The sequence below is a fragment of the Camelus ferus genome, chromosome 21, assembly GCF_009834535.1.
Source record: "Camelus ferus isolate YT-003-E chromosome 21, BCGSAC_Cfer_1.0, whole genome shotgun sequence".
Classification (NCBI taxonomy): Eukaryota; Metazoa; Chordata; class Mammalia; order Artiodactyla; family Camelidae; genus Camelus; species Camelus ferus.
The window spans coordinates 25,923,764-25,937,419 of NC_045716.1; the positions used below are offsets into that span (position 1 = coordinate 25,923,764).

General features: G+C 49.3%; 1 protein-coding gene across 1 annotated transcript; it reads right to left on the reverse strand.

Moving 5' to 3' along the window:
- Positions 1-5,212: 5,212 nt before the first annotated feature.
- GJA8 (gap junction protein alpha 8) lies at positions 5,213-6,654 on the reverse strand. The gene has a single exon (XM_032464745.1). It carries the CDS (start codon positions 6,652-6,654, stop codon positions 5,311-5,313), a length of 1,344 nt encoding a protein of 447 aa, XP_032320636.1. The 3' UTR covers positions 5,213-5,310.
- Between the last annotated feature and the right edge of the window lie 7,002 nt (positions 6,655-13,656).

Below are 13,656 nucleotides of genomic sequence, written 5' to 3' on the forward strand. Positions count from 1 at the left end.
TTATATTGGTGGGTTGAAATTGGTGATGGTGGCAGAATTTACGCCAAGGAAATTGGCTAACGGGACAAACCAGGGCTTCTTTACCCCAGAAAGAACTGGTTGTTACACATTTACCAGCGTACCACTGCCCCCCTCCCCAGACCCCAACCCCCTTGTCCCACAACCCCTTAATTTCAAATGAAGAACACCAGAAACTGGGGGAGTCTTTTAAGGGGTAGCATGGCCGACGGATCAAAAGGAAAAAAAAAAATGATGGTGAAAAGTCAAGTTAGTTTTATTGTTTGGTAACAGTCTAACACATGACTATTAGCTCCGACATAAAGATGGGGAAGGCTGGAGAAATTCAGGGCTCAGTCCCAATACCGCCGCTCCCCTCGGCCGGAGATCTCCCCAGGAAGTTTGTTATGAATATATCTCTTAGCTGAGTCTTTACTAATCCTGCTTCATAGATGGAAAATTTGCAGAAAAAGGCAATGAAGCCATCTACTCTTCCCTCCAGGAGACTTGATCAGTTCTTCCAGAAGACTCTGTCTGCCCTGGAGAACTTCCAGAATGCATGGGGCTGGAGCCTCCAGTATACCCCACTACCTCATCGGTCACCGTGCAGTGGAATTCCACTCTCCTGGCTTTGGGAGCTGCAATGCCTAGGGCAGTGGGAGTGATGTGTCTTCCGTAAAAACCTTTCTTTCTTTTTATTTAACTACTGAACCTAGAATTTTATTTCCTTTTTTCCCTTCCTCCCTCAATTACATATTTAGTTATGATACTATAATTACAAGAAGGGAGAGTCTCCCTGCCTATCTCACTATCACTTCTAGGCACACGCTTATTTCCTTTTACAGTTTGTATTTATGCTTAGAGGAGTTTCCAGCCAACTAGGGAAACATTTTCATCTAAACTTTGCTAACCTGCGTTGTGTGATCATTTGCACATGATGTGCAGAGAGGGATAACTCAGGGTGAGGAGCAGGGGAGGGGAGGATGAGGGGGAGTGGGATGGGGGCTGCCGTGTGAGTGGCATGCTCATCCTGACCCCGCCAGCCCCAGGGACCCTCCTCAGGAACTCAGGAAGAGCAGCTGTCTGCACCAGTCTTGCCTCAGACCTTCTGCATGACTTGGGCTGAAGCGTTCCTCCATGCAGCTCTTGGAGGATCCATGAACTCCCTTCTGCCACGAGTCAGAGACCATCTCAGGGGCTGGAGCCTCTCTCCACACGAGCCCTAGTAAGCCGAGTACCTGCAGCACCACTCTCAGCAATAAATTCTTGCATGATGAAATATATTCTTTTTTTTTTTTGTAGTAAAATTCTAAGGACTTCAAGGCTACAGAAAAATTGACCTTTCTCCCGCCCCACCCTTACTTCCTTCACTTTACTCACTGGCTTACTTTTAATCAGCATCTCAGAAACCATCTGTGCCATATTTGAGAGTGGTGACTGTTACTGCTTCAGTATACATTTTACAATAAGGACTTGGGACAAATTTGGATAAGACCTTCTTCCCTTTCAATTTCCAAATTAGCGAATTTTTAAAAAGGCCCACTTATTTCTTCTAGTATGCTCCTAGTGTTTCTTGCGTATTGAGTCATTTGATCCACCTTGTGAAGGAGGGGCAGAACTTATCATTCACAATTAACCTACGGAGAATTGTTGTCTGGAGCAGGTAAATGACATCTCGGGGTTCCCAGCACCAGAGAGCTGCAGTCAGCACTTCTGATTTTGAACCTCAGTGTTCTTCGTGGGAAAATCTGATCCCTAGGTCTCACTGAGCTTCAGGCATATTTGTCCAATTCTGTGTTGCCGGCTTCACCTGGGTGCCAACTAACAAAGTCGCGATGAAAAGCAGATAGGCCTTTTTCTGATACCCCAAATGCGACGCCTACGGATTATGGAGCCAGGTTTGAAATTTTCTAGCTGAACTTTGAGTAACTCTGCCCCTCCTGGTCACAGATCTCCCTCGACGGAGGTGTCATGGCTGCTGTTGGACAAGCGGCCCTTTCCTTCGGGAGAGAGCTGCACTTGTGGTAGCCTGCTGTCCGGGGCTTCTTAGTACTGGTAGTTCCACATACCAGAAAGGTTTATTCTAACAAGGGGACGACCAGGATTAGGATTTAAAGCTGGGCTTTAACGGAGCCCAGGGGCAGTTATCATCTTGAGTCAGTTGTAATGATTTGCCTCAGATACTGAGGGACCCAGCTGTCCAGAGTAAGGTCCTCCACAGACACACAGCTGCCTGTGAATGGAGCCTGGCAGCTGTGTGGCAACTTAAGATGGGGCATGAAGGGACGTTTTCCACGGGATGACAGCAATTGCCAGTCTGTCCCCAGCCATCTCTCAAGGTCAAATAGGTTCCTATTAAACATATGAGGTCAAGAGTCTGTTTGGAGTCTTCTCTGAGAAAACTAATCTCCAGAGTGTCTATTCCACACTGAAAAACTCTCACCAGGTAACTGCAGGGCGGGATGGGAGGGTCAGATAGAAGCTACCCACCTGCTCTTCTTCCTGGTCTCCCCGGGGCCGCACCACTCTCAGGCACCGCTCAGCAGACCCCAGACATGGCATCCAACTCATTAGTCCTCATGGTACCCCTGGAGGTAGGTTGGTGGCAAATGCCATCTCCAGTTTGTAGACAGAAAACAGGTACAGAGAGGTTAAGAGATGACAATAACACAGCTACTAAATGGCTGAAATAGAAAAAAAAAAATCCTGGTCCCTTGATGGCCTGTGTCTGTTTTTTCCAAAACAGGCTTCCTTGTTTGTTGGGAAGACTGAGAGGCAAAGTGGCAACTTCCACAGCGGTGGGAGGTGGCAGCGGCGGGGGGAGGTACAGACACTGAAGCAGGATGCTGCTTCCTTCAGGGAAATACACTCACACACTTGTGCCCTGGCCGAGACAAGGAGACCAGGGGACTTCACCTACACCTCTGCTCTGGTCCCAAAGAGCACCAGCGGTTTCCACTCAGGACAGGGTGCAGGTTTTCCTTTCCTCTTTCAGAGGAGGTCCTAGTTGGGATAGACATGTTATTCTGGTAATGATGAAGCTACTCTCAGGCTCTGAGTCTACATCTTCTTAAAATGTGTCTTCAGGAGCAAAGCTGTAGAAGCAGTGGTGCAGCCGTTGGGGTGAGTGCGATGGTGCCTGGTTCTCAGGCCCTGGGATTTTGTTACTTCCCTCACCGCACAGAAGAAGGTCTGTCTGGAATAGTGTTGACTGCAAGGAGAAGGAAGATTCAAGCAGTAGCCAGCAAGTCACGTGTCTACAAGGCAAATATACCTCCTCTTCCATTCAGTTGTCCATCACCTGACACATTCCTTCATTGAGAGTTTGTCACTTTGGATTAATCTAGGTAAAATACACTCGAGGCTTTCTCTTTTCAAATATAACTTTTCCCTGGAGTGATTATCAAAAAAAATCATACCTTAGAAAGAATTTAATTTTTAGACCATTTTGCTTTAGAATGGAGCACCAAGGAATGGGAATACTGTCACGGGGAAGGGATCGTTTCAGAGTAGGCTTTGCTCTGGAAAAACATATCTAGAATGACTCTTAAAAGAAAGGTGGTAACCAGAGGGCAGCACAAGGCATCTGTGTTCTCTGGGACAGTGCTGGTTGGGGGGACAATAGCATGAAGGCAGTTTTTCTGGGTACCCTGGTGGTCTCCCGTCCAGAGCCCTGCCGTGTCAACTTGGTTCCTTTCCCTCCTACCTTAGCCTTGGCACTGCAGCCCAGGAAGCACAGCTTTGGTCTAGCTGAAGCATTTTGGTTAGTAATTTCTCCCTCTGCTCTGGGAATTGATTTACCTCTAGGTAAAACTGCTCCCAGTGTGAAATGTGTACTTACACTTGCGGTCTCCTCCAGCCTGGACTCTGTGTTTGAGGAGTGTTGACTGGGGAGACAAAGGGCAGGAGAACTTCCAGATCCCTCTTGTTCCCTTTAGCCTCTGCGTCCCTTCCAGGGATGAAGCCTGGCCTCGGGCTAGATTTTGGGACTCTGGCTGTTTGAGTTCCGCAACTGTAAGAGGCTCTCCCTCATGCCTCTCTGGCGGCCCTTCGGGTACCTGTCTTGCACCTGAGCAAGGCCTGGGGGCCGAGTCTCCTCAAGACCGGCCAGCAGGCGGGCATCCTTCAGCTCAGAACTGGGCTTGCCCCGGCCCCCGGTGAACGGTGTGTAGACATCAGGCTAAGACCTGATGTCGGAAGAGGACAGGAAAGGAAAGGACCTTCTTTGCTTCAGGAAGCAAACTGAGACCCGGCCTCGAAGCCTTTTCGTTCAGTGACCCAGGTGTCGGGGGTGGCGTAAGTGGAAGGTTGGGGTCTTGTTCTCTTTTTTTGATGCTGCCCAGAGCAGAATTCCCACCCATACAAGGGATGTAATTACATCAGAACCCAGGGGCCACAGTGACCCCAAAGAGAGACCAGTGAGGACTCCGGACGTCTCCTGGACTGATGATTTAACCCAAACACTCCAAAATGGTGAAACGAGGTTTGGAAGCCACAGAAACGAGTTGAGACAAGAAATAATATGACCGATTCCATAGGAAGGCTGGGCTCCCGGGGGTAAGTTGACCTTGCAGATGGGTGCCCCACACATTAAACTTGGCTTGCACACGTTTTCTCTGGCCTACATGGCATGTTTAAAATTTAGTTGGCAACATTCAAAATTGGGGAAGTTTAACTTAAAAGACTGGATTTCTGGCTCCTCTTGAAAAATCAGATGGCCAGGTAATGCTGCCTGGTACTCACTGCCCGGAACTGAGGAGCAGCTGTCGTGTGCTGTCCAGTTCTCACAGCTGAGTCTGCCATGAGACCAGAACAGGCCCGCTTCACCCACGTAAGCCACAGGCCTGATCCTGCAGGCATTCAAGTTTGAGACCCCAGATATGTGGTCACATGATGTCTGCTACGGCAGTGCTACGCTGATAACGTTTGTCTGAGTTTGTGAGCTTGAGATAAACAGGGAAAAAGCTATGAGGCAACCCCAATTCTGATTGGAAGGATTCCTATGGGGAAATGGGGATGAAAGCAGAATTCCCCGTGGCTGTTGGTGTAAGGGGCAGGGCAGTCATGAGACTGGGAACTCAAAAGGGACAATGGGTTTATCTGGGAGGCCTTTATAAAGGGGACAGGCAGCTTCCTAGCTTCCTAGCTTCCTTCCATGCGCGTTCTAGTGCAGTGCCTGTCTAACCAGGGGTGGGAGCCAGGGGAGGGAGCCAGGGGAAGCACAGAAGAGTCAAATCATGTTGGCATCTTTAGGTTTCACCTTGCCCTGTGTTAGCTCGGGTGTTTTCTTTTCTTTCTTTCTTTGGTATCACTTCAGACGGTTAGATCGTCCGACCTGGCCCGGCTGCTGGCCTTGCTCAGCCTGCTCAGGGGCCTGGTGTCATCCCCGGGCAGCTCCGGACACACCGAAGGCGCCTTCTCGGTCGGCAGCTCTTGCTTGGGTACCTTCTCGGGCTGCAGCTCTTCTTTCTCAGCCTCTTTCCCCACTTCGGGGGTCTCGACCACTTTCTCCCCCTCCAGCACGGCCACCAGCTCCTGCCCGGCCACCAGCTCCTGCCCATCTGTGCTCACTCTCTCTGCCTCCTGCCTCTTCTCGCCCACCTCTGCTTCTGCCCCCTCCTCCGCTGGCGGCTCCTCCCCCTCGCCTTCCCGGGCTCCCACCTGAGCGTAGGAAGGCAGTGTCTCTTGGTAGGCCCTGGACAAGTCCCCCAGGGGCCCGGCACCCATCTTCTCCTCGAACTGACTGAAAGGCTTGGCAGACAGTGGGCTCGTCTCCACCATCCCGACCTCAGTCAAAGGGAAATAGTGGGACACGATTTTCTCTTCCTCGAGGAGCTGGTAGCCCTTGGCCTTCTGGATGGAGGAGACAGCAATGGAGTGGAGGGACTTCTCAGGGACCTCCCCCAGCGGCTGCTCCGTGGGCTTCTTGAGGGCAGAGCGGATTCTCTTCAGGCCCAGGTGACTTATCTCCACAATGTTGAGGAACAGGGACACAGAGGCCACAGACAGCATGAACAGGATGAAGATGGTCTTCTCCGTGGGCCGGGACACGAAGCAGTCCACCACGTTGGGGCAGGGCCAGCGGCTGCAGCGGTAGAGAGGCAGGATCCGGAAGCCGTACAGGAAGTAGTGGCCCACGACGAAGCCCACCTCGAAGAGGGTCTTGAAGACGATGTGGCATATGTAGGTCCTCAGCAGGGTCCCCTCCAGCCGGAACTTCTTGGTGCCTTTGGGGTTGCTGCTGCTCTTCTTGGCGCTGCCCTGGTCGGCCGCCAGGGGCGCGCTGTCGCCGCCGTCGCCCGGGGGCTGCGGGCTCGGCTCCTCCGCCTCGCGCTCCTTGCGCTTCTCCTCCATGCGCACGTGGTGCACCGCGTGCCCCACGTACACCAGCGACGGCGTGGACACGAAGATGATCTGCAGCACCCAGAGGCGGATGTGCGAGATGGGGAAGGCCTCGTCGTAGCAGACGTTCTCGCAACCTGGCTGCTGGGTGTTGCACACGAAGTCGGACTGCTCATCCCCCCACACGAACTCGGCGGCCGTGCCGAGGATGAGGATGCGGAAGATGAAGAGCACCGTGAGCCACACTCGGCCGATGACCGTGGAGTGCTCATTCACCTCCTCCAAGATGTTCCCCAGGAAACTCCAGTCACCCATTTCTTACCCACCTGGAGGAGGGAGAAGGCAAGACTGAGCGGCCACAGTACAATCCTGAGTCTGTCTGTGCTAACTCTTGGGGTACCTCTCCTTTCTGAGTTGCTGGAACAGCCAACATGTAAACAGCCTCTCTGGGGTGCCTCCTCCGTGCAGACCAGTACTAGGGGATGAAGAGGCATTAAAGAACCTGCTTCCACTAGCTTCCTCTTCTGTGAAATGGGTTCTCATTCACTTCACAAGCCATCTGCAAGAATAAACGAGGCAGTGTCTATACAAGCCTTGCACTCCACCCTAAATAAGGATTCATTGATCACAAAGAGAAACCCATGTTTATGTGGATAATTGGATCAAGACCACAGCCTGAACTAAGGGTCAGGTGACATAACACTGAAGAAATACTCTAAACCGTGGGTGTCTGGGCCCCCAGCAAAATTTTTGTATGTATGAAATGGTCTGTAGCAACCTTACTTTTGACTGTGTTGAGATGTATAATGATTATATGTTGGAAGGGAAGTGGAAGGAAATTTGCATTTTGGGGATATCTATTTTGTGAGACCTTTCACATTACATTTTTTCATTAAATTTGATTCTGCTAAAAAAATTTTTGATTTTGCTAGACTACACTCTCCATGAGGATATGGACCACACCTGTTTTATAAAGCTATATACTTAATGCCCCTGTCACAGAGCCCAGCACATAATGAGAGCTTGTTAAGTGTTTAACTAGTCTGATTCCCTCATATGAGAAGACTGAGTCACAGAAAGGTGAAGTGCGCTGTCTGCGATAGGACGGCCAGAGAGCAGCAGTGCTGTCTGCCTGACCCCGAAGGCTGGGTTCCTTCCACTTCACCATGGGGATATATTGCCCATGACTGGAGCTATCCAGCTCTGGGACTCCTGTACTTAATTTATGTTTCCTCTCTTCTAGGGTGAAATCTGGAAACCTTTCTCAATAGCTTTAAAAATTGAGAGATGTATATATTTACTCTTTTAAACTCAAAGAATGGGGAGAGTGCTTTGGGAAGAAATCATGTTACAGGGTGAGGAGAGTCTACTAAGTCAGTTTTAGTGTCCCACAGAATGGAAAGGTTTTAGGGTCTGTAACATGTGGCTATTTTAATAGAGCTAAATTTTGGTCTGTAGGAAAAAAATACCATTAAACATGATAGTATATAACGCCCCTAGCAACAGCAATGACTAATGGACGTGGGATTGAACTGACAGGGGCGATGTGTGCAAACTGGGTCATTTGTCCAGGGCAAACCTGTAGTGCAAGCTGGTGATCTCTGAAAGACCATGATCGAAGCCTCCACCTCAACAGATGTTCCCCGAGCTTGGGCAACTCTGCAGTGCTGTGGCGTGTACTCGTCCCTGCACTCAGGCCAGGGTGAGAGCGCGTGCTGCGGGCGCTGGGCTGGGCTTCTTTCAGCCATGCCGCACCCTACAGGGTCAGAAGTCCGTGGAGCCAGAGGACTCTGCTCACCACATTTAATGAGGGTGGTATTTGCTAAACACCCGAATGAGCGGTGAGAAGTGGAATCTTCAGTTAGGTGGGGTTTTCATCTTTAGGAAAGGATAAGCAAAATGAAATGGAAAGCTTCTTCCCAGCCTGCAGTTTGGAGCCCGGCCAGAGTATTTGGTGGCAGATACTGAAGGCAGGCTCGAACGATGCCCAGCCTGTGCTCTCAGTTCTGCTTCTTGTTGTTGAAGAGCAGCCCCAGAAACTCCCAATGATGTCAGGCTTCTGACAGCAGCTTCTCTGCCCCGGGAAGGTGAGAGCAGCTGTGGCAGCCCCAGCCGTGCCTCCGCCATTAGGAAGGGTTCCTTTTAGGAATGGGGAATTGAGAGTTGGGGAGGGCCCTCTGCTCAAACCCAGCAGTTCAGAAGCCCAGTCACATGTATCTAGTTATACTTCCACCTTTAACAGACCTCAAACTACAGTTAAATCTAATATTTTCCCTATTAAGAGTGGTGACCATTCCCATCAGCTTCTGGAAAAAAGGTGGGAAACACCATCAGGTAAGCAGCCCAAGCATAAATCTGATTGGTGGCAGAGCCAGGTAAACCCAAGGGTTTTTTTTTTGTTTGTTTTGTTTTTCTCTTTAATCAAATAGTTCAATTTAAAATTCATGTCAAAACAACAATTTGTGTAATTTACTCCTATGAGATCAAGTCTGGCTCTAATGCACTCTAAACGTAGTGTTGCTAATGTCTTACCCCCATTGATACATCAGCTCAGTTTACTATGTTACTTGTACTGTACCATATTAATCCCTTTGGAATTTCAGGTGTATTTCACTCATGGACCCACGTGAATGTGTGTGGCGAGCACAAGCTCTCAGGACTGGACATCTACCAGTCTTGTTTCCCCCTTTTAGGATCCAAAGCTCTTGGAGGACAGGGGCCATTTTGTTTCCATCCTCTGTGAACTATCATGACACTAAACAAAGACCTTCACAGAGTAGAAGCTCCAAGACAACAGTGGATGGGACCAGTGGTCGTCATTTGAAATCTGAAATTCTTGATCCCTGAGTGCATGTAATACCAGTATTACATACAGGCTAGGGAACTCTAGTCTTCTTTGCTTCAGCTGGCAGGAGGGAGATTGAGAACTTGCAAAGAAATGGTAAATTCCAAAAAAGGACAGTAAATTGATCTAAAATTAGGTGTTTTGAGGCGTTGTTTTGTGTAAAATTAAAGACATAAACTGGGAGGCCAATGATTCTTGACACATGAGAGTCATGACACACATTCGTATCACGTGAAGACCCTCCTAACCACCCAATTAGTAGTTTCCAAACTAAAGCCAGACAGGGCTGTGTCCATCCACACCCCATCCTGCTGTGCTAGGACTGTTGGAGTGGTTTGCTCTTTTTTTTATGTCTACTTACAAAGTTTCTTGTAATCATGGAAGAAGGGAAACTAACTTAGGACAAAATCTTTCCAATTCCATGCTATCAAAACAGGCCAACTATACTGTTGAGAAAAACTTTAGAGGTGCTAAGGAAAGATGCCCTGGGTTTCTGACTTCTAAAACTGAAAATTATATTTAAAGGAAGTCAGATTAGAGTATATCTGAGCCAGCTGTTCCCCTGGAGCAGGGAGACATCTAAACCAAAGGATTTCTCATCTCTTCTTCAAAGAGGCAATTCCCTGTTTTATTTTGCTTGTGAAAATCTATTAAGGGTGGAAAATAAACCCCTGGAGTTCAAGCCTCCACCCCCAGGGCATCCACCAGTGCACCTCCCCCGAGGACTGTGGTCTTAGGTAATGATTAGAATAACACCTGTGTTTGGGTAACTCTTATCTATTTATAAATGATACATTGTAGCACATCTTATTTCAGTCCTCATAACAACCTGCAAAGTAAGCCAGTGGTTCTCCAACTTAGAGTTCAGGGCCCAGTACAGTAACAACAACAAAACAGGGTAACCCTCATAGGGCTACCAGCTCCTTCGTTTGCCAAGCAAGGACACAAAAATAAGAAACTTATCAAACCATTAAACTAGCTATGACTGCAGTCTGTTTTCATCATCATTTCATAAAAGGGGAATTTTAATACCACAAACATAGATAAGACATAACTTCAGAATAAAAGACAGGCCTTTAGAGCAAACATGTTTAACTTGGTGAAAAAGTCACTGCATTGTTTACATTATTGTCACATTTTTGTCGCAGGCTGCTGAAAAATTCATCTTGACCAGAACTGACAGGTCCAGAGATGGCTGTTTGCGAACCAGTGAACTAGGCATTACCAGCCCCCATTACCAGGATGGGAGGCAGACTGGGGAGTTAAGTAAGCCTCCCACGGGGGCCCGGCCAGTGAGGACAGAGCCGTGGGAGCCCTGGTCTTCAGTTTCAAGTCCAGGGAGATTTCCAGTAGAGTATAGCCTTCTCCCGCCTTTGAAGATGCAGAACAGCACATACACAGCCGTGTTAGCAAGTTCCACCAAGAGGACTAGACCGCTTCCCATTCTGGTTGGTCAAGGGGTAGAAATGTGCCTCCATTCGTGTTAGAGCAGCCCCTCCAACCACCGGCTCTGGTAGGGACCACGGAGCCTGCTCCCAGGGAGAGTTTAATGGTCGTCAGCCAGAGCCCTTCCTGGGCAGCACTAGATGCCCCAACACCGAAATGCTGCATGTGAAGCCCCTCCCCCACCACAGCCCGACAACCACCACCATTACTCCTACTGCAGAGTTTGAGTGAAAAAGTGCAAAACTCTTTCATAAACCTCAAGTTTACATGGTTGAGGTCGCTCAGAATTCCTGTGGGCATGTTAATTCATTCGGGAAAATGAAAGGCCTTAAAAAAATCAAGTTGTAGTTAGAATTTGGACATCTCTACCCCCCACCCCCGGCTAATTCCTACATGTCTTTTCCTTCCAAACCTCTGTCAACTTAGGCCAATTCAAAGGAGATTTTCAGTACTGGACTCTAAGTCCAGCCACCCCCACTGAGGACCGAACCTTAGTGGCAACCTTTTTCTTTTTGGAGGAGCCAAGATATGCCCTGAGATTAGGCTGGGAAGGAAGTGGGGGGTGGGAGGGTGGGGCAGACCACACACTAATATCACCCAGGAGGAACTTGCCAGTAAGAGCAGGGTCCCCCGGAGAAATACAGGGCTCTCGTCCTCTCTTGGCGCTCAGCAGCAAAATGGCAACTTCGGCCTCTTTCCTTTGGCACCTAAAAGCCCACCTCCCACTTCTCTACCCCGCCCCTCCTGTGCTGCACGGCTGAGCAGATATGACTGGATTGGCCCTGATGGGTAGGTTTTACTGTCCAGCAATATTTTAAGCTCCCAGCCAGACAGCTTTTATGAAGGGAGGGATGTTTGGAAAACAATAGGAGGGAGAGAATGGGAGAGCTGTGCTGGGCGCTGACGGGAGGGGAGAGGGGAAAAGCTGATGTGGGAAAGCTCAGCTGGCCCGTGCAGCCTCCCAAAGTTTCTTTTAGCCGCAGACCGGCCTCTACAACAGGTCTTCGGCTTCCCTCCGGAGGGCACGAGCCCGGGGGGGTTTCCCGGTGCCTTGTTATCAGCTTAGAGAGTCTCAGGGATGAAAGGGCAGTCAGAGGCCACCTGTGTGCATCCCTCGGCCCCAAGTCAAGCTGGCTCAAAGTCACCCCGGAAAGGCTGGTCCCTGCCAGAGGATGGTATTTCATCTTCCATGGGTGCTTTGTTCTTGCGTCTCGTAGCTTCCGTCAGGGCAGTCTCCCTCTTGAAAAGCAGTCTTAAGACTCCAAAGAATTCTGGCACCATTTGTCAAGGTAATGACATTCCCCACTTTGTTTCACTCGTAATTCCAAATACTCTCGAAGAGACACAAAATCAGGGGGGATCATGCAATGTCAGTAACAGACGTCAGTGCCTCCCTCTCTGGAGTGGGGGTAGGATGTGTTTGGTCACCAAGAGGCTCTTGGATGAAACAGCAGGATGGCTTAATGAGGGGTGATCTTGGGAAGCTAGCGTGGAGGGCACAGATGCATGTTCTCTGCCTCTCTGAATCTGCTCCCTCCCCACTGGCTAGGATTGTCTACTGCACTGGTATAAAAAAAATGGTTGTTTTGACCACATTTTCCAAACAAAAAATCGAGGTATTTTATTCTACAAGCTTGCTTGTGGAAACAATGGAGCCAAAATAACTGAAACTGGGATTGTTTTAGGAAATCTGCAACATATTACTAAATCGAAGGCAACTTTGACAGTGAGCCAGAAAAAAAGGCACGTGCCTCAGCCACACCCCTTATTTCCTGGCCTTTTTTGCCCATTCAGTGGTGGCAGTTAGAAGGAGGATGGTACTAACGTGTGGGGGTCTCAAATTCCATTTTTATTAGAATGTTCACTAGCCAACAGCCTTATTTACTTTTAATTCTGATTTCTTCTGAACTTCTGATTTTGAGGGCTCACACTGACAATGCCCTCTAGGGAATCCCTCAGTTAAAAACAGCTGGTCAAGTTTGTTCCCAGTATCAATAAGGCCAGAAGTCAGAGGAGAGAGGAAAAGAGACCCCATCATTCTTTCTTTTGACAACATTCAGTATGGCTGCAATATGGGTGCAGTGTCCTGCACACCAGGGTCACAGCTTAGTTAGGTTCTTTTCTTTTCTTTTCTTTTCTTTTCTTTTCTTTTCTTTTCTTTCCTTTCCTTTCTTTCTTTCCTTTCCTTTCCTTTCCTTTTCTTTTCTTTTTTAAGTTGAAGCATAGTCAGTTTTCAATGTTGTGTCAATTTCTGGTGTACAGCATAATGGCTCAGACATACATATACAGACATATTTTTGTTTTCATATACTTTTCCATTATAGATCACTATAAGATATTGAATATAGTTCCCTGTGCTGGACAGAAGAAACCTGTTGTTTATCTATTTTCTATATTGTAGTTAGTGTCTGCAAGTCTCGAGCTGCCAGTTTATCCCTTCCCACTTCCCCACCCTGGTAACCATAAGTTTGTTTTCTATGTCTGTGAGTCTGGGTTTGCTCCTAAGCATGCCTTGACCGAGGTTGTACACTCCCCTCTTCCCATAGGGAGTGTCAGAGCCAGGAAAGACCAGAAGGGACCACTGGTTCCACTCCCCCCATCTTACAGGCAGGGAACGCAGCCCCGGGGTGGAACGGCACTGCGGCGGGAGGGGCAGGGACTCACTAAGCAGCAGGTTCTTTAGGGGGGAGCAGGTGAGCCCCGGCAGGAGGAGAAGGGCGGGCAGATCTATGGGGCCTGAGGGGACCGTCCTCAGTCAGTCCCAGTGACGGGACTCGGGAGACTCAGAGTCTCCCTCTTCGCTGCTGAGCTGTGAGGGGAATAGGCCTTCGAGAAACCCAGGACCAGGGGCTGTGGGTGAGCCGGGTCCCCTCCCCGCGTGCCTAGGGCCTGGCTCTGACGTAGTGGGCCGTGTCTGGAGGTTCATGCAGCAGGGTCTGTCAGGCGCCCGCCCTCTGAGGCCCCTGGGACACGTGAGTAAGTGCAAGAGAGACCCCCGCCACAGCAGAGCGGGGGGCAGGCAAGGC